We start from the raw sequence: 23081 nt of genomic DNA on the forward strand, positions 1-23081 counted from the left end.
CGCTTCATCAGAGAGGGGAAGTGCTTTGGATGCAGGGAACATGGACATATTTCCGCAAAGTGCCCTGATAAGGCACAGAAAGAACACAAAGATAAAGACGACGACAGGTCTGAGAGTTCGAGAGTAGTTGAGGAATGTGGCAGAAAAGGCAGATAGAAAAGCAGAACTGGTACCACATGGCGTGGGACCTGCACCGAATCTAATGAATGAAAGTACAAACTTTGCCGCTTTCGGGGCAAAGTGAAGGATCAGGAAGCTTTTTTGAAGGAGCCAAGGCCAACTTCTTTTCACTTGGAATTGGCGGCTCGATTTGGAACTGCGCCCGACAGACTGACGCCACAGGCGGAGGTAGTTCGACTGGCACTCGGATGGGATGTTGCCATTACACCGAGCATTGGCAAACTTCGTTTGCAATGACAGGGGTGTTCAGGGCACGTGAGTGACGTTCTACTCGGGATCCCTTGGTACCACAAGAACAACGCCGTGGTTGACTACCGGGCCGAGAAAGAGACTTTGATAAATGAAGGGCTTAGAGATTGTACTTGATGAACTTCAGTTTTCTTACTCATTCTTTTGGGAGAACTGAACGATGGATAAAGGTTGAATATGTTTTGACCTGAAGAAAAGAACGCCAAGATTTTTTTCTCCACGCTCATGCCGATTGCTTTTGAGAGGGCCTGAAGATCATACCATTGATCTGATATCTGGAAGCACGCCACCGAATCGGCCACCTTATCGTGTGAGCCGAGTACAGAATGAAAAGATTATGAACTCAGTGAAAGACCTCTTGGAAAAGGGTCTTGTCCAGCTTAGTACTTCACCGTATTGCTCTCCAGTGTTGTTGGTTTTGAAGAAAGACAGATCTTGGAGAATGTGCATCGATTATAGCACTCTCAACGAAATCACCATCAAGAACAGATTTCCGATTCCTAGGATCGATGATATACTCGACAGGTTACAGGGATCCTCGTGCTTTAGCAGGATTGACTTGAAGAGTGGATATCATCAGATCAGGATAGCGCCAGGAGATGTCTACAAGACAGCTTTTCGGATGACTTTTGGGTTATTTGAGTTTTTGGTGATGCCTTTTGGCTTAACCAATGCTCCTGCGACATTTAACCGGATGATGGACAGGATTTTTCGAGAGTACAGGCTATTTGTTGGCACTTTCTTTGACGACATCATTGTTTTCTCCAAGAATGAGGCAGAACACAGAGATCATCTGCTTCAAGTCTTTCAGGCATTACGAGATCACACGTTAGTGATTAATGCAAAGAAAAGTGAATTTTTTTCCTACCAGAGATACACTTTTTGGGACACATTGTGTCAGCAGCAGGAGTGCAAATGGACCCGGCCAAGATAGAGACTATCCGTGATTGGCCCGATTTGAGGAATGTCCATAAAGTTGGAAGCTTCTTGGGACTGTGTTCGTACTACAGGCGGTTCATACGAAAGTTTGCAGAGGTTGCTTCCCCTTTGCATATCTTGACACAGAAAGGAGTACCTTTTTCGTGGGGACCCACAGAGGTGACTGCCTTTGAGACATTGAAAGAGAAATTTGACTACGGGACCTATTTTGACTTTGCCGGACTTGCAGAAGTCATTCGAAGTATATTGTGATGCTTGTGGTCGTAGTCTGGGTGCGGTCTTGATGCAAGAAGTCCATGTCATAGCTTACGAGAGCCGTTTGTTCTCTAGGCCGGAGATGACAGCACAGATTTATGAGAAAGAGCTTTTGGCGGTTATCCATGCTCTTACTCAGTGGCGGCATTACCTACTCGGAGCGGATTTTACTGTCTTTACAGACCATCAGAGTTTGCGCTACTTCTTGTCACAGAAGCAGCTTTCGGAAAAGCAGATGCGGTGGGCGAACATCTTGTCACAGTTTCACTTCCAGATTGTCCATGTGCAGGGACAGAAGAATGTGGTGGCAGATGCTTTGTCTCGGAAACCGTTGGTTCTGGCTATTTTCGCGATACATCATAGGAGCTTCGAGGATATGGTCGATCAGTATGCCACAGATACAGATTTTGCAGATATTTTTACACGGATACGGGATGGGGAGACAGTAGCGGGATACTCCCTTCGGGAAGGCTACTTGATGAAAAAGACTATGTTGTGCGTTACACAGCCGTTGAGGGAAAAGGTTATGACTGAATGCCACTGTCCACCTTTTACGGGTCACCGCGGCATTGCTACCACCATGAAAGGGGTAGAGAGATATTTCTTTTGGCCGAGACTCAAGAAAGATGTGGAAGAGTTTGTGCGCAGTTGCTTGGTATGCCAGAAGGTCAAGTTTGACAGGCATAAAGCACAGGGATTGTTACAGCCTTTACCCATACCCACCCGCCCCTGGGAAAGTATAGCGATGGATTTCATTTTTGATCTCCCGAGAACACAGAGTGGTCACGATGGTATCTGGACTGTTATTGACAGATTTAGCAAACAGGCTCATTTCATTCCAGTGAAGAAAACAGTCAAGCCGGGTCCTTTAGCGAGATTGTTTGTGGCCCAGATTTTCAGATTACATGGCATGCCTGAGACAATTGTCTCCGACAGAGACCCCAGATTTACGAGTTTGTTTTGGAAGGCAATTTGGGAGAACATTGGCACGCGGTTGCAGTTCTCGTCATCGTTCCACCCGCAGACTGATGGGCAATCCGAGATTGCCAATTCAGTGGTTCTAGATTTATTGAAGTCTTATATCTCAGATCAGAAGACTCAATGGGAAAGATATTTACCTTTGGTGGAATTTGCCTACAATAACAGGATACACTCGTCGACAGGGAAGGCGCCATTTGAGATTGTTGAAGGTGCTGCAAATGTTCCACCCTTCCTGAGCACGAAAGATAAGATCTTTCAAGCGGATGAATATACGCGAGATCTGGATATGGCTTTTGCCAAGGTTCGCGAGACTTTGCAGAAGTCTCAAGAACGACAGAAAAAGGCAGCGGATCGCCATCGTCGCGACATGAAATTGAAGGAGGATGATTGGGTGCTCTTACGTTTTGAGAAGGCACGCCTACGAAAGAACAAGGGAAAGGAGAGGCTTTTTCCAAAGCTTAGTATGTGATACTACGGACCTTTCCAGATTACTGACAAGATAAATGATGTCTCCTTCCGATTGAAACTGCCAGATACTTGGAGGATTCACAGTGCATTGCATGTGAGTCTCTTGAAACCTGTTAAGGGTGATGTGCCTAATGATGGGGAGCCTGATGAGCAACCCAAAGTGGAAGAAAACGAGGAGATCCTTGTTTCTGAACAGATTTTGGCACATAATGATACGAAGAAGGGTAAAGTCCGAAGGCGGGTTCTTGGTTAAGTTCAAGAACTTTCCTGCATTTGATGCGAAGTGGATGGAGGAGGAGGACCTAGCAGATACTCCTCGGATTGTGAAACTTTACCTCGATGTTTTGGTTTAGCATAGTCTACTCCAAATGGAACCCAGAATTCAGCTTGGCCGAAGATCTGGTGCAGTGGGATGCACAAGAGGGGAGTTACTCCGCTCTTTTGTCAATAGATGCCTCGATTTTGATACTAAAGTCACTGATGTCTCTTTGAGCTTCAGGGATACTGAGAGCTGACAGTATTCTGCTGGATGACTTTATGAAATGGAATTCCTGATTATGATACTGATTTGTTCTTGACTTCTTGTGAGTGCAGGAACTGATAGACGAAATGACTGCAGCATTTTGGTCTAATTGATCTCGAATAGACATGGTTGCAATAGGGGTTAGTCAATCGGACATCGATGAGGTCCCGATTGGACCTAGATGTGATTGCTAGCTACATTGCCGATAAATCATGGTCTAAGATCCGAATGAATGTTGAATGTCATGTGATGTCCTGTGATGTCCTGTGATGTCGTGTGATGTGACTGTCGATTTTGTACATGTGCTAGATGTGTGTTCCTAGTACGTAGGTACTAACAGTCAGTGTCTGCTAAGACGGTTTATGGCTTTTGTCGGTTTTGCAGGCGTAATCGCGGTCGATTACAATGCTTTCAAGAGGGGGGTATGTCACAAAGTGATGACGTGGCGGACAGCAGAAACCCTAATTTCTGCCAGAAACCCTAAAATTCCTGCAAACCCTAATTTTTGCCAAAAACCCTAAATTTCAGAAATCGCGGAGGCGGATTATTAAAATAAAAAAAATAAAAAATTTTTTTGAAAATGATGAGCGACGCGAATTTTGCTTTTGCTTTTTTTTTTATTAAAAAAAAAGAGAAAAGACTCTCAAGAGAGAGAGAGAACTGATGCTTTTGATTTTAAAAGCTTTTGGGGCTCTACTTTTGGGCATCCCTTGTAACCTTTAAATTAGTGGTGAGGGCCTCACTTCTCAGAGCATCTGGACGCAGAGTCTGAGAGTGAAACCCTAACCGCTCTCTTGTACTTTGATGATTGATTAATATAAAAAGAAATACCGAAAGGGGCGCTAGTCTTTGGGGCCAATATCTCTAGGCACGGAACTCCGCCGGGCCAGTGCAAATCTATTGTGATTTGTGAATTGTTTTGAAGTGGTTATTTGGTGCTGTCGCGGTTGATTCTTGACTTGGAGTGTCCAAGTTTGTTACAGACTACCTGGGCAAAATCAGCAAATGGGTGCAGAAGACTTAGAAGATACTCTTTTTTAAGAATGATTTGTTCTTTTGGAGGAAAGGTTTTTAAAAACCAAGCCAACAAACTCAAGAAATCTTCAAGATTTTGAAAGAAACCTTGCGATGGCCAAATTGGAAGAAATCATACAGGAAAGGAGGGATTGCATTTTCCTTGTCGGAAAAAGCAAGAACTCTGATGAGCGGAAGAAAACACTTGTCGACACTAGCTATTAAGAAAGTGTTTGCTAAGTGCTCCCTGTTAGTAGTCTATCACATCTTCATAAGTGTTTAGGTAGCTATGAAAAGGCAAAATCTTGCAACCTTCTGAATCTTTTGGCTCCTCAAGGCACAGATTATGCTTCAGGCTCATGGTAATTTCATTGCTAACTCCACTCACAATTGTATGGCCAAAACATTTTGGGAAAGTCAAACCGAAAGCCTAAAGGGCTATGTTACATGAGTTTACCTCTTAAGTAGGCGGACACTCATTCAATAATTTAAAAGAGATTCATATAGAAAAAATAGGAGGTATATTCTTAGAGTTTATAGGGTTTAATTAACTCTCTTTGTTCTTATCCATAGTAAAGACTTCTCATGGCAGTTTGTTGGCTTCGATTTTGCCTAATAATCCAAATGTGGTTTCACTTACCTTTTGCAATGGAAGCAATTGAAAGACCTTCATGAGCTATTTTATCTAGCTTAATTGGTAATCCTTGCCTAATGAGCACTCATAGTAGACAAGTCGTACTAGTGATAGACAGAAATTAAGAGGCAGCAGATGGAGACATCTCATGAACCATAAGTGTGATGGCATGTGACTCCATGAAACTCTAAATTTTGGAGAGATTGATTGTGGATTCTGAATGACAGGCTACACATACTCGCGCATCCCTCGAGAGAAAGTGCATACAAATAGATCGATTTTAATGATCATGTGGTGCATCTTGAGAGTTGGGGGATTGCTGGAGAATGAATAAAACGAAGTAAGCAAAGAAGAAAAATTAGTAGTGAATACAAAAAAAAGGTATATTAGAAGAAATAGGAAAGACAGAAGTTCTTTTAGTAATCCTTTAGGAAGCTAGGATTGTATAGGAAGTTGCACCTAGCCTTATCAAAATCTCTCGAGAGTTTCACCTCTACAAAACTATCCGTAGAATGTGCATTCAGAGGGATTTTTTAAAAACATTCTCTACTTTTATGCTCTGAAGTAGTAATATAACCATCTTTTCTTGAACTTTTCTTTCTCAAATAGCAATTTAAAAAGTTTTTGTAAATGCAATTGTGTGAAGTTTTGTCAAAAAAATTATCCCTTCTTTTGAGCTTTCATGGTATACTTGCACTTTTAGCGACGGACCAATCCCTTGCCCCGAGCAATTTTATCTTTAAGTTTTTCGATGTAGTGCATAGTCAAACTTCCTATCTTGAGAAATTGCTTCTTGACAAATCTACCACGCATAGTGAGCTTTGATCTTTGTCTTTTTCTTCTATACAAGACTATGACTTGCTTTGTGAACGTCCATCCACAAAAGCATTAGTTACAGATTCTTGGGCATTTGAAATGTCGAGCAAATCAATTGGATACTCTCAAGTTTAGCGACATTCAGATAGGTTTCAAATGCAAGCTGCCAAATTGGAGTGATGCAGTGAATGGTTACATGAGGCCAGCCTTCTTAAAGACAGTGAAGGCTTGATTCCTCTTTGCACCTTTTTAGAGGTAACTCAAACTTACATCCATCAGCTTTCTTGAGAGAGGGCTCATGTGCTTGTGAAGCTTTAGATTATTTGATGGTTAATTGTCCATAAATACTTAGGAATCCAACCTAAGTTGCAGTAGCTAAATATAACTAAAGCCAAACAATTTTCCTGTTAGTTTTCTAAAGTTACATTACAATTCGTTATGCCACATTCTTTTTATCAACTTCCTTGCTCTTTGCTAAACTTCTAATTTACTAGCTTCCAATTAATTCGTTGAAATGGAGTCGTTAACGAGCCTTGCACTTTTTAGTATTATAAAGGATTCATACTAGAAATTTCTATCCAAACTGTTCACTTGCTATCTAGATGGCCTTAAAGACTACAATGAGGGAAAAATGTCCGCGATATCTCTGTTGATTTAGTATGTCATTGTTGATACATTAGTTTTTGTTTTTACTTTAGCGAGCCGGGGGGCCGGTGCACTACTCTCACAAGGTGAAGCTTTTGTCACTGATTTCAATCTCAATTAGAGACCTTAGACACCGCGTTGGGGATGGTAAGCTCGTTCAATCTTTTAGAACTTGCACCCTTGTTAGTTTATCCAAGCGATCCCTGGCGGACCCCATTAGGGGCGTGACAGTGCCCAAGAGCCCCATAGGGATCCAGCTACTGCGAGACTTGGTTGCCCTCACTCGCCAAAACCTTGATCACCTCGACGGATTTTCGAGAGAAATTGCCATACCCAACTTGGACGTCGGCTCGTACATTAGTGGTATTCAAAGGTAAAATTTGAGTTTACACAATCTCAAGCAATAAGCTTGTCTACCCCAAATCATTAAAACATAAATGCCTTAAAACAGGGAGAAACCTTATAGCACATTGGAAATCTACCTCGTATTGGGACGCTCTTGAGTTTGATGCAAGATAATTGTCTTGTGGCCAAAATGAAGTCATCACTCTGCAACATCTTGGAACCAAATCGAAGTAAAGAATAGCAGACATGAAGCCTACACAACCTTCACGGTAAAAAATAATCATGGAAAGCAATATCAAGCTGCAATAGGATTGATGTAGTGTTAGCTTAAGCAAAGTTGTTTGAAAGATAGTATCTTCAAAGCCTTGTGAGAGTGAGCATGTAAGATTTTATGGTAGGCATACAGAGTGCAAACTTAGTGGAGTCCTTGAGCATTACAATCTTTGCGACTAAGTGAGACCCATATTAAATGCGGTGGAGTAATGGGATCGACGATTGGGGTTGCGGGGCAGAATCTTGAGACGCATTAAACCTGGCCAACAGGAAAAACGAGGCGCACTGTCAAAAAGGCGAGGCACATTAAACATGAACAGCGGGAAAAACGAGGCGCGATCCCGCAATTTGAACCCAAGACCTAGCTGTCCGAGTTTAGGGTCACATGGGCTAACCACCTCACCCGCATACGCATTGTGTACTCACAACCCTTTTTACAACATTATATTATAAAATAAAATGCATTTCTAGGCTGTCCAGGTTTAGTGCGTGTCCAGGTTTAGTTTTTGATTTGATTTTTGGGGCTGCGATCTTCTCGGCTTTCGCACGTGAGCTTCTTCGCCTTTGATCCCATTGCCTCCCCCTCTTAAAGATAGGTGTTACTTAGTCCTGAGGCATTACAATCTAAAAGTCCCATCCTTGTGTGTGAGTGTGTGCACGTGCACGCGAGCGCGCCCATTTCCATGTCAATGTACAATCTCATGACATTAAAATGCTCCAAAATTTTTATTTTCATTATTCTCCCCTGAATGCTAGCATGCGTGATTTGAATGGTCTTGTAGGGTGTGCTTTTTGGGAGTTTAAAAAAATAGCAATTATCTGTGACTTTGGTGTGCAAGGGTCATTAACCATTGGGCAAAAGTTGGATGTAGGCACCACTTTTATTGAAAAACGTGGGAATAAAACAATTGCGCCATCCAGTGTTTGGGAAAAATCATTTCTCCAAACATACAAAATTTCCTTTTTTGAATTTTCCAAGAGGAAATTTAGAAAATTAGGTTTATTTTTTGGGTTTTTACACTAATTTTCTCTATTTTGGGGCGGAATTTCTCCTTTTCCCCTTGCCTTCAACTGGCATTTTTGAAATTGAAAACGGCACGATGTTAATCAGAGACACATTTTTCTCGAACACTGGTGCCATCTCAATGGGATCCCCCTCCTTTGTTGCCTTTGCTGGTGGACATTGCTAGATGCCTAATATATAAAAGGGGAAATAAAAAGGTTTGGGGGAAGCAATACAACAAAGCATCCAATTTTTACCAAAATTGGAGGAGGGCCTTGCTTTGGAAAGCACCTCAAGGAAAATTTGTTCAACTTTTTTTTCCTTCGAAAGGAACAAAAAAAAGGCATTTTCTTGGCCAAGGTTTTAAAGGGCAAACTAGTGTGACAACCAAGATCTATGCCAAAAGCTAGGGTATTTTCTAGGAATTTTATCTAAAATGCCCAAATTTTAACCTTGAAAATCAAGGTCCAATGGAGGTACAACCAGGGTTTTTCATTTTCAAGTAGTAAATTTACTTTACAAATTGGGATGCATGAGCAAAAGGTAGAAAGACAAATTTTGTTGATTCAATGCACTTGAGTGGACGTTTTAAAGGGAAGATTTAATGGAAATTTGACATGGTCATAAATTGAAAAACCCTTAATGTTGCGACGTGAATAGGACATCGAATATATTTGACTTGATTTACTCTCTTTTTCTAAAATGGCAAGTGGAAATCACACAAGAAAGTGTGTGATGAATATATGGTCTTCATTTAAGTTTTCCCTAGGTTGTAATGTTGTTTCAGGGCGGTTACAGACCGGCTGCCCATACTTGGGCGGCAGGTACGTGCACCAACTGCCAAACAATTACAGGCTATGTGAAATGCGCGTTGGACAACTCCGTGGACAGGCAAACTCCCCCGCCCATCCATGAGCAGGGGTTGAACCTCAGGCCCCACCGAAAAAGACAAAGGGCGCAACCAATAGGCCATGTTGTCTTTCGTGCACGTGGTAGTCGCTTTTATTAATTTATTGCGACTTGGGCATGTCAGTGTGTAAAGCCTCCCCGTCCGTCCCCTGAGGGGATGGGCAGAGTCTGTAACCACCCTTAACACTAGAATGGTAACCTAACAGGACATAAAAGTGTCCTTTCAAGGTTTTGGGAAAAAATTCCAAAACCATAGTAGATCCACTCATTTTGAAAAATCCTTTCATGAGCTTATAGTTCAATAACTACTACATATGGAAAAAATGAGAAACTTGTAATTTTTGTCATCATTTGGTCACTACAAGCCTCCAAAGTTGATGGACAAGTGCATTTTGCCCAAAACAGCAATTTCTTACGGTTGATTGCATATAAATAAGAGTGGGGATTTTTGTAGGACATGAGATAAAATGCCCCGTTAACTTCAATGGGTTGGTGACCAAAACTTATGGTTGATTTTACCTCACTAATTTTTTTTTGGGCAAAAAAATAGGTACAAAAAAGTTGCATTTTTGCCATTCTGCGGACCTATCATCAAAGTTTTTATAGTCATGCTCAATACAGATACTATATACATGTTTTCTTGGTTCCCTTTGGGCCTTTAGATTCAAAAGGAGCCATGGAGCATGTCAAAAGGATAATGGATCTCTTAGAATTGGAACCTTGGGGGCAATGATAAAGTGCTAAATACAACAAACATGAAAAAACTGGGTTTAGCATTATGACCTCTAGAAACTCATAGAAACTACTCAATATCTAGCCAGGTTTGTAGTCCATGATTAGATATGGTTACTACTTACAAAATACACACAATTGGCCTAAGAAACTAGCAATATTGAGAAAGTTATACTTGCTACTCTAAAATGTATCGTATTCTTCAGCAATCAAAAAACTCAACCATCATCATATACTATGCTATATAGCATATTAGGTCCCCCAAAACTCAAGGAAGATTAGCTTTATGCTATACATTACACTTACACAATCAAAATTGAATTTGGATATCAAGAAAGCCACCAAAAAAATCATAAAAGTGCTAATTTTGGCTAAAAAACAGGATTATGCAATTCTTGTAAATTGGTCATAACTTTAATTTTAACACTTAGCTCTCCCTACAAGCATCAAAACATGTTGAGAACTATGAAGGCCTAACCTCTAGCCATCTTAACCTCACAAACATGAAGTTTAGAGTGGTATAGTTGCCAAAATTTGAAAAAAAGCCAAAAACAGGACTCGTTTTTTCACACAGTTTAGGTTCAAAAATGTTGTGCAAGAGTAAGGTTAATGGTGAGATCGATACTCCAACAAAAATGCTAAGTTTTTTTCAGCTCATAAGGCAACTTTGTGGATATATAGCACCTAGAAATTCATTTTCATACTCTTCAAATAATTCAAGCAAAATGGTCACTTAACAGGACACAAAAGTGTCCAAGGACGTAAAAGTGTCCTGTTACCATTCTAGTGTTAAAGAACCTTTTAGATACCACCAACAAGATCAGCATGATAGTAAGGCATCGAATGAGGTGTTTCAACATGAGCGGTGAAACATATTGATGGTACCGGCTTTGTGCCTCAGTTTTTTTTTTGGTGTGAGATGGTTGACTTAGTGTCTCTATTGCCTACATCAACATTTCCTAACAACTCACGTGCCTTGCTCATTTTGCCTTGAAACATTACTGTTCTTTATCTCTACCTCTAAAGTGCTTGAAAATGACAGTTGTCATATCTTTTGGTATGTCAAGAGGACAAGGCCATAGTGTTGCTTAGCCTTTTTGGCTTAAGTAAACCTCTAAAAAGTCAATGGTGCATCAAGAAATTTTGCTATTGGTGGAGAAACAAGTTGTCATTCCTTAACATTATACAATCCTTTATAAGTAAGTGTTGTTGTCCTCGGCTTTTGTGATGATTCTTATCCCTTTAATGAAGACAATTAAGAGGCAGAGGCACAGGTACAGGCATAGGCACAGGCACTGACACAGGTATAGGCACATATCATTTCTTGCATGTTTCCTTGATAAACACAACTTTTTGCATCTTGTGCTCCACACCAGAAGGCCTTGTGAATTTTTCACTTGTTTTAATCTCAATTAACTTTTGACTCATGTTAGTCCTCCACAACACATTATGTATTGGATGACTACTTATTAAAGTCCATATATTAGAGAGTATTATACTTATGTAGTTCCCATGGGCTTCTTCAAGAAACAAGGAAGCAGGGCTTCTTGAAGAAACACCCTTCCTTGTGAGGGGTTGTTCTTCAAGGAAGGGCTTCTTGTGTGGGTTGCCAATCATTGGGAAGAGCCATAAATTCTTGACAGTCGGGCAAATTGCCAAGGAAGGGCGGGAAGGGTCGCAATTTTCAACCATGCTTTGGACACCTTTGGGTCAATGAGGGTAAGGCCGTCTTTAAAGAAAATTTTAAAGTTTAAATCAACATTTTAAAAAAATGTCACATTCTCTAAAACAAAACTAAAATTTTTTAATAAGTAAATGGACGTTGTTATTAACCCCATGAAAACAAACACAAAAGCACTCGAAAGATAAGTAAGTAAGTTCTAAAGTAGTTAAAAATAGTTTGGTGTGGCATGCAAAAGAGGTTTTTCTAGCAATATGCAAGAAGAAAAGGGATCATCATCTTTGCGTGCTAATAATGCACCCTTTTTCAAGAGCATATTTATATATAAGGCATACAAAGATCACTAAATTGAAAGCAACACTATAAATTCGTTGTACCTACATAGCCATAAGAATGCCCTTCTTCATTCCCCCCAAATTCCATCATAGTTATCAACAATTCCTAAAGTTAGCCTTTTTATTATTTATGTTGTAATGTATCTCTATTTTTGATTAAGCTATAATTGCATAGGGTTTGAGCATGTTTCCATTGCCTTTATGATCTAGATGGGTTCCCTTGTGTTCTAGATGGGGCTCTTCTAGATGAGTTCCTTTGTGTTCTAGATGGGACTCTTCTAGTCTTTCAATTTTCCTATTCTCTTTACCACACTTTGCTGTGTGATGGATGCTTTCTCTGGTTTCTATATGTGTTTAAGTATATTGATCTCCATGGGATTCCTTATGACAGTTGATGTGCAAGCAAACCCATGGAAGCACATACCTCCATCAACAAGCTCATTCATTTTGCCACTATATCATAGGGATGACCCAACTAGCCCATTGAGACAGGGAAGGACTTCAAGGGAGGAGGAAATTGGAAGAGGAAGGGTGGCCTCAAGAATGCTGAGGGATATGGCCCGTGTGGAAGGCATAAGCAAAAGGGTGGGAGCCACATTGAAGGGACATGGCAAGATGGCGACCAAGGGGGGTCACACACGTGCGGATGCAACTGGAAGACAAAATGTGAGTGCACCAGTGAACTCAGATTCGGGGGAGTTCTTTACTACAATGAGGGTAGGCTATACGGATTTTCAACTTGTGATGGACACAGGAAGTGATCTAGTGTGGTTACAATGTTTGCCTTGCACAAGTTGCTACCAACAAACAGGCCCTTTGTTCGACCCCCGCGCGTCGTCTACATTTGCGCCAGTGAATTGCACATCGATCAGCTGCCAACAATCAGATATCATGTCATGTAGGGGCCAAAGTTGTCAATACCAACAAGCCTATGGTGATGGCTCCTTCACTGTTGGCTCCATGGCAAGAGAGAATTTCTATGTGGACAATTACATGATCCATGCTGGCCTTCTCATGGGTTGTGGCCACGATAATGAGGGGCTCTTTGTGGGTGCTGCTGGCTTGGTTGGCCTTGGCCGTGGCCCCTTGTCCTTACCCTCCCAAATCTCTTCACACACCTTCTCTTATTGCTTGTCCTCCTCCGGCCCCGGCTCCTTCATCCTAGGCCACATAGATCAAGTTGACAATGCTAGTGACCGTGTGTACACCCCCTTGCTTAGAAGCCCCGAAATAAGTGTAACATTCTACTATGTCCCCCTCATTGGTTTCAGCATTGATGGACAAATGGTCTCTAGCATCAACCCTTCAGACCTTTTACTCCAACCAACGGGTGGGGGCGGGGTAATTGTCGACTCCGGGACAGTGATTACACGGTTAGTACCATCGGTGTACTCCGCGCTACGAGATGCCTTTCGTCAAGCTGCAATGGCAAGGGGGTATAGGCTGATACTACCAGGATATTCCCTTTTTGATACTTGCTATTTACGACCTTCATCCAATATGCGCCCCTTCCCTAGCATAGAGCTTCACTTTCAAGGGGGCGCTTCTATATCTTTGCCAAGTCAAAACTCCATGTATTCCATTGATGAAGAGAATGGTTTGCCCATTCCCTTGGTTTGCCTAGCATTTGCATCGGTAGGCACCAGCAATGACTTCTCAATTCTTGGTAATGTACAACAACAAGGCTTCCTTATTACATTTGACACACAAGCATCACGCATTGGCTTTCTTAGTAATCAATGCTCTTCCTAGTGGGAAGTCCACAGCATTGATACCCCTTGAAAGGTTCCTCTACAATTCTAGTTCTAGCTTTGGAAGGGTGGCTAAGAAGAGTGTCTTTACTCATGCTTTCATCTTTTCGGTTGTGACCCATCTCAACCAATGGATGAAACCCATCTCAACCAATGGATGAAAGACACGCAATCAAAACTTACGTGCAAATTTTCTTTTGGTGTTCACACGAGAATTTGTACATTTTCTTCAAGGAGAGATCAACATTCCATGAGGAACAATCGATTCAATGAACAATAAATGAGGAACATTTGTGTCATGACCTGAAAAAATGGTAGTGTTTCACCATTCTAGTGCTTTTGAAATGGTATTTTTTTCACTCTTTATGGGAGTAGGAGTAGGAGGTGCCAGCTGGAAGATATTAAAAAAAAAATTGGGAATCTCGCGAGATGCGTCGAGTGGGTAAAGTCGAGGCGAGTATCAGACGATGCAGCAGGTAGGTGCGGGCGAGGCGATGCGCAAAGCAGGTAGCTGCGTGCAAAGGCAGGGTGGGAGGGCGACGTGCAAAGACACCCATTCATGTATTTACTTCCTAGTGAAAGCAAATTGGCGTGCTTGCTGGAGGGAGCGGTTGTCATGGTCGATTTTAGAGTTGTGAGGGTTCGAATCTATATCGCCCTGTTGTAAGGGAAGTAAACCTTAAGATGAAAGAAAGGGAATCTCACAAGGAATCTCAGCCAGTAATCGAATAAACTTGCGAGTCTCTTTGTGCTTTGCCCCCCTCATGTTTTACAAACCCTCCTTCCCTCAAGCATGACCGTTGTGCTTTGCCCCCCTCATGTTTTACAAACCCTCCTTCCCTCAAGGATGACCGGCACGCTCGAACCATTCGTTTGAGTCACTTGCTACACATCTTCCGAACTCCATTTTGCATTGGTCCCCCTGCCTGTCCAAAGTTACAGATCCGCCACAAATTTCCTATTGGATAGAGACAACCAGGAAACTGAATAACAAGGGTCTGAATAGACTTGGGCACTTCTGGGACAGTGACAACAAGAGTTGGAAAACCATTGATCTTCTGGTCGCCCAGTACCAACTTAATAGCTTGGAGGTCTTGCTTGTCCACAAAGTGATGAAAGAGCTTGACAATATAGTGATGCCGATTTGTGACTCGGAGTTGGACTGGAATGCTTGGAAATGGCCCGGAAGCAGTCTCCTATGGAAACCCTATCCTAAAAACATTTATCATACAATGATGCATAAGAAGGATTGGTCTAGCCCCCTTAACAAGATATGGAGAAAACAATGGCCGGAGGAAAGGTGGGAGCAAGTAATAGAGAACATCTGGAAGCCTAAGGTTTCGCATCAACAGAACATGGCAATGGACTTTGTTGCCCTGATAGCCATTGTGATTTTGGTCCCTGTATGATGTCATGGCTCAACACGAGCATGGCAAGACCTTGTAATTTTTTAGGTTGATCAATGTAATTCACTCACAATTGTGAGTTTGGCAAAAAAAAAAAAAAGACTGTGTGTGCCCCCAAGTCAATGCCTCCTCTTTCTAACGCTAGATTTGATGATGAGAGAGCATAAGTGACGCCAATGTCTATGGCTCTCTCAAACTTTGACTTTTCAATGTGAATCTTTTCAACAAACAGTCCACAATTGCTCACAACAAGCTTAATCCAATGGTCAAAAATTGCTCCCCGTAGTTCTAGGTGTCCACTAAGGCCTTAGGCAAGCCATAATTCACAAGAGCTTGTGTCTTCTTCTCTTGTTGTTTCAAAGTTGTACCCTTTCCCAAGATCACATCTTCTTGCATGTGTGTAGTTATGATCACATGAAATTCACCTTCAAATAGCTGAGAATTAATGGTGTTGGAAGAACATACTACTCCCCAACGCTCGGCTGATGAGACGGACGATGTCAAAATTGCATTAGAAGCTTTATACATCTTTGGTTTACCAAGAAATACCCATATCCCATATGAGGGATGAGATTTTTTTCTAGCTCCAAGTCAATCTCAGCTTGTCCAAATATTGTTTTTCACCAAATATACCAAACCTAATACTTGCCTTAGGAGATAACTCACTTTGTTTGTTGGCAATCTTTGCTTTCGTCATCAAATCTTTTGGTTCTTCTTCTTTTACCTCGTTTGAGGGTTTGGTTCAAAAGATCTAGTCCACTAGACTCACCAGTATGGACTATGGTTGAAATCACGTCTTTGTCTTCCTTTGGAGCGATTTGCTTTGGTCTCTTCTATCACAACTGGCTCCCTAACCTCAGAACTCACTTGTGGATCTTGATTTGTGTTGACTAATGCTTGCTATAACACCCCTTAAACTAGCACTTGCTTTGCATTGTCCAATGTAACCTTGCATATGTCAACTTTTTTCCTCAATAGATCCATTGTGCTTTATGGTAACATCTGCCACATAGGTGATGACTTTGGTTTTGAACTCGTCGTTGATGCCTTTTGTAAGACCCTTGGAGCTACTACTACTTGGCTTGAGCAGAGTTGTTGCTCAAGCTCATGCTCAAGTGCTCACTTGAGCATGAGCTTAATATATGAGAGAGAGAGAGAGAGAGAGAGAGAGAGAGAGAGAGAGAGAGCAAGTGTGTGTGTGTGTGTGTGTGTGTGTGTGTGTGTGTATATATATATTTGTGTGTGTGTGTGTGTGTGTGTGTGTGTGTGTGTGTGTGTGTGTGTGTACATATATATGTATCTATATGTTCTATATATATATATATAAACCCCTTAAAGGGGGTTGTAGCCGAACGGCGTGCAGAGGCCATTCCACAAGAAGTAAAGTGGCCCTCTGTGCGCCGTTCGGCTACAACCCCCTTTAAGGGGTTTATATATATATATATATATATATATATATATATATATATATATATATATATATATATATATATATATATATATAATATAAGGCTCAGAGGACTGCCTAGTCCGGATTCAACGCCCAACTCCCCATAGCCTTTGGCCCTTGAATCCCCATTCCACACTGGCAGCCGGCCACCTAGCCCGGGTCCGTGACCCCCTCTGGGTATGCCCTTGGCATGACATTACTCCCCCCTTGTAGAAGTGTTTTCGTCCTCAGAAACAAAAGTGGGAAACCTCCTCTTAAGAACACTAATTTTTTCCCAAGTGGTGCCTTCTTTAGGTCGATCTTTCCACTTGTTGAACGACGTACATGATGACATTTACATAAATCATGATAGTCGAGGATTCGCTCAAGTTCATGCGGTGGGGTAGGAGGTTCAACGAAATCAATCAAAATATGTTGATCGACAATGTTGTCGTCCCCATGCAAGCATTTACGTAAACGGCTTACATGAAATACCGGATAGACACGCGAGTGTGTTGGTAACGAGAGTTTGTAAGCACGATCACAGACTCGCTTGAGTATCTTAAACGGCCAACAATATCTTGGAGATAATTTAGGTGTTGGCCCAGCCTTCAAAATTTCTGAATGCTTTAGCACATGTAAAAATACCTCTTCCCCTTCCGTGAAGATAACTTGCCGTTGTTTCTCGTCAGCGTACTCCTTATATCAATCCTGCACTTGCCGGACATTCTGATGAGCGAGTTTCATCATATCCATATGGTCTTGGATAAAATCCTTAACCTGTTGGAGTTTTTTGGTTGCCAACCCAACCATAACTGGTTACCTAGGTTGAAAAACATACATTAGCATGAAAAGACTAAATCCATTTGTGACATGCTTATCACTGTTGTAAGAAAATTCAAGAAGAGGTAGGTACTTTTCCTAGTCTGTTTGTTTCTTGCTAACGTATGCTCGTAGTATATCCTCTAACACTTGGCTAACTTTTTCAGTTTGACCATCCGTATCTGGATGATCTGTTGTATTGAGGTTGAGGTGTGTCCCCAATCGTTTAAACATAGCCCTCCAAAAATGACTATTAAACTTGGGATCACGATCACTTACAATGTTACTTGGCAATCCATACAACTTGTACAGATTGTCCACAAATAAATTAGCTAATTTTGAAGTCTTTATGGTCGACTTGGTTGGAATAAACTTGCATAGTTTAGTCAACCGCTCTATGACCACCCATACCGAGTCATGACCTCGTACAGTGGTTGGTAAACCCACAATAAAATCCATAGAGATACTTTCCCATTTACCATTGGGAATCTCCAAAGGATGTAAGAGTCCTCCTACCTTCAGGCGCTCTGCTTTGTTAACTTGACACTTTTGGAAATGCAAGACATAGTCTTGAACAAAGCCATGTAAACCTGGCCAATAAACTGTCGTCTTACGAGAGCATAAGTCTTTTTAATTCCCGGGTGCCTTGCACTTCTGTCATGACATTCATAAAGAATTTGGCACCGAATGTCCGTGTTCATCAGTACATAAACTCTCCCCTTGTGGAGTAGGTACCCATTATCGATGGAAAAATTCTTCCATCTCTGTAGCTCATCACTCGACGGGAGGAGAACTATGTGTGGAGGTTAACGAAACACTACCAGCATTGGAGTGAGAAGGATCCCTCATTTGTACATGGCTCCACACTTTGGGAATGCGTCATCATGCTCATATTTTCCCTTCATCGAATCCAAAAACTCACTTCGAAGTTTCGTGAACAAAAGAGAATTGATCTCAGGCATACAACTAAGAGCATCAGCCACCACATTGTATCCTCTTCTACAATACCGGAGCTTTGTGTCATGAAGAATCTTAGCCCACATGGCCTTTTGACCCTTCAAGTCGGTTTGTTGTGTAAACCATTTTATGCTTTCATGGTCAAACACTATCTAAAACTGAGCTCCATAAAAATAATGCCGCGAGGTCTTTAAGACAGACACTATTGCGTAGAGTTCGTGTTCATAAGCAGAGTAATTTTGCTGCACTGAATCAAGGTTTTTGATTTCAAATGCAATTGGCCTTCCCTCCTGGAGAAGGATTGGTCCAATAGCACGATTAGTGGCATCCGTTTCCAAAACGAATGGCTTCAAAGGATCCACAATAGCTAGAATAGGACCTGTAGCTAATGCATCCTTGAACGTATCAAAACTTTGTTGTTAAGTGACACCCCACCAAAAGGTTTTCCCTTTACCTTTCAATTTGTCCGTCATTGGCACAACAATATGAACATATTTTTTAACAAACAGTCGATAAAAATCTACAAATCCCAAGAAAATCTGTAACTCTTCCAGATTTTTGGAAGAAGGCCACCTCTCAATGGCATCCACTTTGGATTGATCCATGTGCAGACCGTTAGCTGAAATAACATGCCCTAGATAGTGAATTTCCTCCTTGAGAAAATCACACTTTGAAGCATATAAGTTGTTTACTCTTAGCAATTCAAACACCTGCCTCAGATGTTGCAAGTGCTCTTCCTCAGAAGCACTGTATACGAGAATGTCATCGAGAAAAACGATAACAAACGTGCCCAAGTATGGTCTCAAGACACTATCCATGAGTGTCATGAAAGTTGCTGGCGCATTGGTTAACCCAAAAGGCATAGCCAAAAACTCGTAATGTCCAAACCTTGTTCGAAATGCAGTTTTGGGTATATCAACAAGTCGAATACGTACTTGGTGATAGTCGGGCCGCAAGTCTATCTTTGAAAAATACAAGCATGAGTGAGCTTGTCGAACAGCTCATCCAGTCGTGGTAATGGGTACTTGTTCTTAACAATGACCGCATTTAACCCACAGTAGTCTATACACATGCGCATACTACCATCCTTTTTCTTCACCAATAGGATAGGAGAAGCCCATGGCGTTGGCACATGGAACATGTGTCCTAAGCCGTCCAATTTCTATCTGCCTCATTTGTGGGCAAGAACTCTTTTCTAAACATAGCCTCAAAAGCTATCCAACTCTGTGGTATGATGTTCTTCTCCTTGAGAGACATCCACCATTTATAGGCCTTGCCTTCCAGAGTTAGACTTTTCTATAGTGCCTTGACTTCATCTGAAGTATGCCGTAAGGTGTGAATTCCGTCCCACTAGCTGAGAAAGATATGCCTCATTTGTGGGCAAGAACTCTTTTCTAAACATAGCCTCAAAAGCTGTCCAACTCTGTGGTATGATGTTCTTCTCCTTGAGAGACATCCACCATTTATAGGCCTTGCCTTCCAGAGTTAGACTTGTCTATAGTGCCTTGACATCATCTGAAGTACGCCGTAAGGTGTGAATTCCGTCCCACTAGCTGAGAAAGATATTCACTGCATCCTTATTGCGCTCTCGGTCCTCTCCCTCAAAAGTTGGTGGATTTGTATTTTTCAACAACTCGTCCGCCTCCTTCATAGTGAGAGAGTGCAGAGAATCTGGAGGGGGACCTTGTCCTTGACTAGGAGGACCCTGCCCTCGATTGGCTACGTGCTCGTACATGTGTATGTCAATAGGACCCTTGTCCTACTGCTACATAAATTGTACCACTAAAGTGAATAATTTACTTACATTTTCACTTAGTGATGCAAAATTTGTTTCCATCACCAACATACGTGCTTGAAGTGCTCAAAATTCTTGAATATCAAGCAATTTGTAAGCGTCATCTCCTCATGTAGCTTCGCGGGTACCCTCCATGAGAGTATCCGGCCGTGAGCCATTATTGGGAGGATCGGGCATATTGTGCTCAAAATCAAAATTCATGTTGATGTCCAAATCCATGGTGACTGTGCAGTGCTAGGAAAAAAAAGAAGAATACCTTGATTCCATAAAGGTTCGTAATCGTACTATGCACCGTTGTCGAAGATGTACGATTGCCGAGAAACAAAGCCGTGTTGGTATTATTGAATCTTTGAAATCTCCCAGTCCCTTTGGCCGTCAACAATGCGAACCTTATCAATTGGGAGATTGTTGTTGGAAAAAGCCACCTCATATGTGACTATCACTTCCTGCAAGATGCTCAAGATCTCCCCCACTCCAAGCAAAGATTCCCATGCTCATTCTACTGCTTTGTTCCCGAGCTTCCAAAGCTTGCAATTTCCCTCCTGTAGATCCCTTTGGATCTCTTGCTCTCAGAAATGAAAAATCTGAGTGCTTGTCTACAGATCTCTTTAGTATAGAGATTCCATGGAAAACTCTCTAGAATCCCAATGCCCGAGAGCGGCTGCACGCACTGTAGTCGGGAATCGCCAATCTCTTCGATCCGTGTCGAATCAACCCGATCCAGCGCCGTGAAGCACCGAGCTTTGATCGAGCTCCTTCGCCACCGAGAGATCACTGTGCTGCCAACTCAAAGTTGTGATACCACTTGTGAGTGCATGTGTGCGCGGATGCGTGCGTGCGTGCGCGGTGTGGTGTGTGCGGGGAAGGGGAAGAGCACAAGCCAGTGTGGGTGGAGCATCCTCTAGCAAGTAATAGTGAGGAGCTCCTTATTTTCATGTATATGAAGAATAATGGTATGTACACATGTGGGCGGGCGGGTGGCCGGACATTGGACGTTCGGGCGGGCAAAAGGCGGAGCGCCTTTACCCCAACACGAGAGTTGCCACATAGTGTATAGGGAAATGCCATGCCTTGTGGACATGATCAATCCACAAAGGGAAGCAATCCCAAAGCTTTGCAAAAAGATTTAAACCTCCATGCCTTTTGAATACGAGCTAGAAGATTGTCATGTGTCAACACATAAGCCAGGCTGATTTCTCTTACTGAGAGTCTCTCCTTGGCATAGTGATAATGAACGTCAATGTGCATTGTGCGAACATAAAATTTGGGTTCCTCACAACTACCAATGTGCTCACATTTGTTTCTTGTCCTTTCTTGACAAAACAATGAGGTAGCGTTACAGATACTTCCTCAAATATATCACCATTCAAGAAAGAAGTAACAATGTCTGATTGATGTAAACTCCATCCAAAATGAGCTGCCAATGCACAAAAAAAATGAACAGTAGCATAAAGTCTCTTCTATTTACATTTCAACTTGTAAACTTACTTCGTACCAATGGTCTTTTTTCCAGGAGGCAAATCACATAAAGTCCATGTTCAATTCTCTATAATTGGATCATATTATAATTGCATTGCAACCTTTTTGCAATGGTTCAAATCACATAAAGTCCATGTTCCATTCACTATAAGTGCATCATATTCTGATTCCATTACAGTCATCCGATTTTTTGAATTATGTGCTTCATCAAAAGAAAGAGATTCCTCTTCATCACATAAACTAGAATCAGGCAAAGCATAGCAATCTGACGCATATGATGCATGGCAAGAACCTCAACAAGTACTAGATATAGATGCATCCAATTTAATGTCACACAAAGTATGCACGAGCCATTTTGGCATACCCCTAGCCTCTTATTCTTAGCCCTTTCTACATCAAGTAAACCATGTACATTTGTATTAGTAATAGGTGGATCTGTAACATTTATTGAAACCCCTATAGGTTCTACATTTGCCTCATTGGAACTTACATTTAAGTTTTTGAGCTTATGTGATTGTCTGCGGTATATGATAGCAAAGGCTAAATAGAATCTTCCACAAATACAACATCTCCTAAAACCAAGATACATTTGTGTGTCGATGGTATAACATGTAACCTTTGCTTTCAGGACTATAACCAACAAAAATGCATTTGATAGCCTTATAATCTAATTTTTAGCACTGCGTTTGTGGCACCAAAGGATAAGCTAAACATCTAATAATGTGTATATGATCAATAGATGGCTTTTTATTATGCCATGCTTTATAAGGAGTCATAGTTTGCAAGACTTTTGTAGGACACCTGTCAAGTCCATAAGTAGCACACGTAATAGCCTCAAGCCAAAATGAATGTGGTAAAGATTGACTCTTGACCATACATCATGCCATCTCCATAAGAAGAATGTTTTTTCTTTCAACAACATCGTTTGTGTATAAGGCATTGTACATTGTTGTTTCATCACACGACTAGCCAGAAATGCATTAAATTCATGAGACACGTACTCCCCCCCCCCGGCCCGATTTGAACAAAGGGTGCCCATAGTATAGAAATTTCTTAAAACACATGAACAATCCGAACTTAGCTTTAAGTTGTAGCTTTAAGCAGATACATCCATGGATGCCTAGAATAATGATGAATGAAAGTCATAAAGTATAGGTAATTACCCAAGGATGGAGTTTGCATAGGTGCACAAACATCACTATGCACAAGTTGTAACCTACATGTAGCCTTTAATGAACCATCCTTTGGAAATTTTCAACATTGCGTCTTACCCAAAATACAGCCTTCACAAACATGCTTAGAAGGTGCTTCAAGAGACGGCAAAGAAGCACCCATATCAAATTTTTGCAAACATAGCGAATTGGAAAAACAGATGTCCAAAACGTGCATGTCAAAGTTTGGCATCTAAAACAATCTTTGAATCCATAATGTCATTTGCAAAATTCTACCACACTTGTCAT

At 41.5% G+C, this 23081-nt stretch overlaps 1 protein-coding gene across 1 annotated transcript; it reads left to right on the forward strand.

The window, feature by feature from the left end:
* The first annotated feature begins 12007 nt into the window (after positions 1-12007).
* Positions 12008-15368, forward strand: LOC147459714 (aspartyl protease family protein 2-like). The gene has a single exon (XM_086510926.1). It carries the CDS (start codon positions 12307-12309, stop codon positions 13732-13734), a length of 1428 nt encoding a protein of 475 aa, XP_086367052.1. The 5' UTR covers positions 12008-12306; the 3' UTR covers positions 13735-15368.
* The last annotated feature ends 7713 nt before the right edge of the window (positions 15369-23081 follow it).

This window comes from Adiantum capillus-veneris, chromosome 4, assembly GCF_014529385.1.
Source record: "Adiantum capillus-veneris isolate H3 chromosome 4, ASM1452938v2, whole genome shotgun sequence".
Classification (NCBI taxonomy): Eukaryota; Viridiplantae; Streptophyta; class Polypodiopsida; order Polypodiales; family Pteridaceae; genus Adiantum; species Adiantum capillus-veneris.

Excerpts from the sequence above, each read along its gene's own strand:
- LOC147459714 (XM_086510926.1), top strand. The coding sequence starts at position 12,307 with ATGGATGCTTTCTCTGGTTTCTATATGTGTTTAAGTATATTGATCTCC.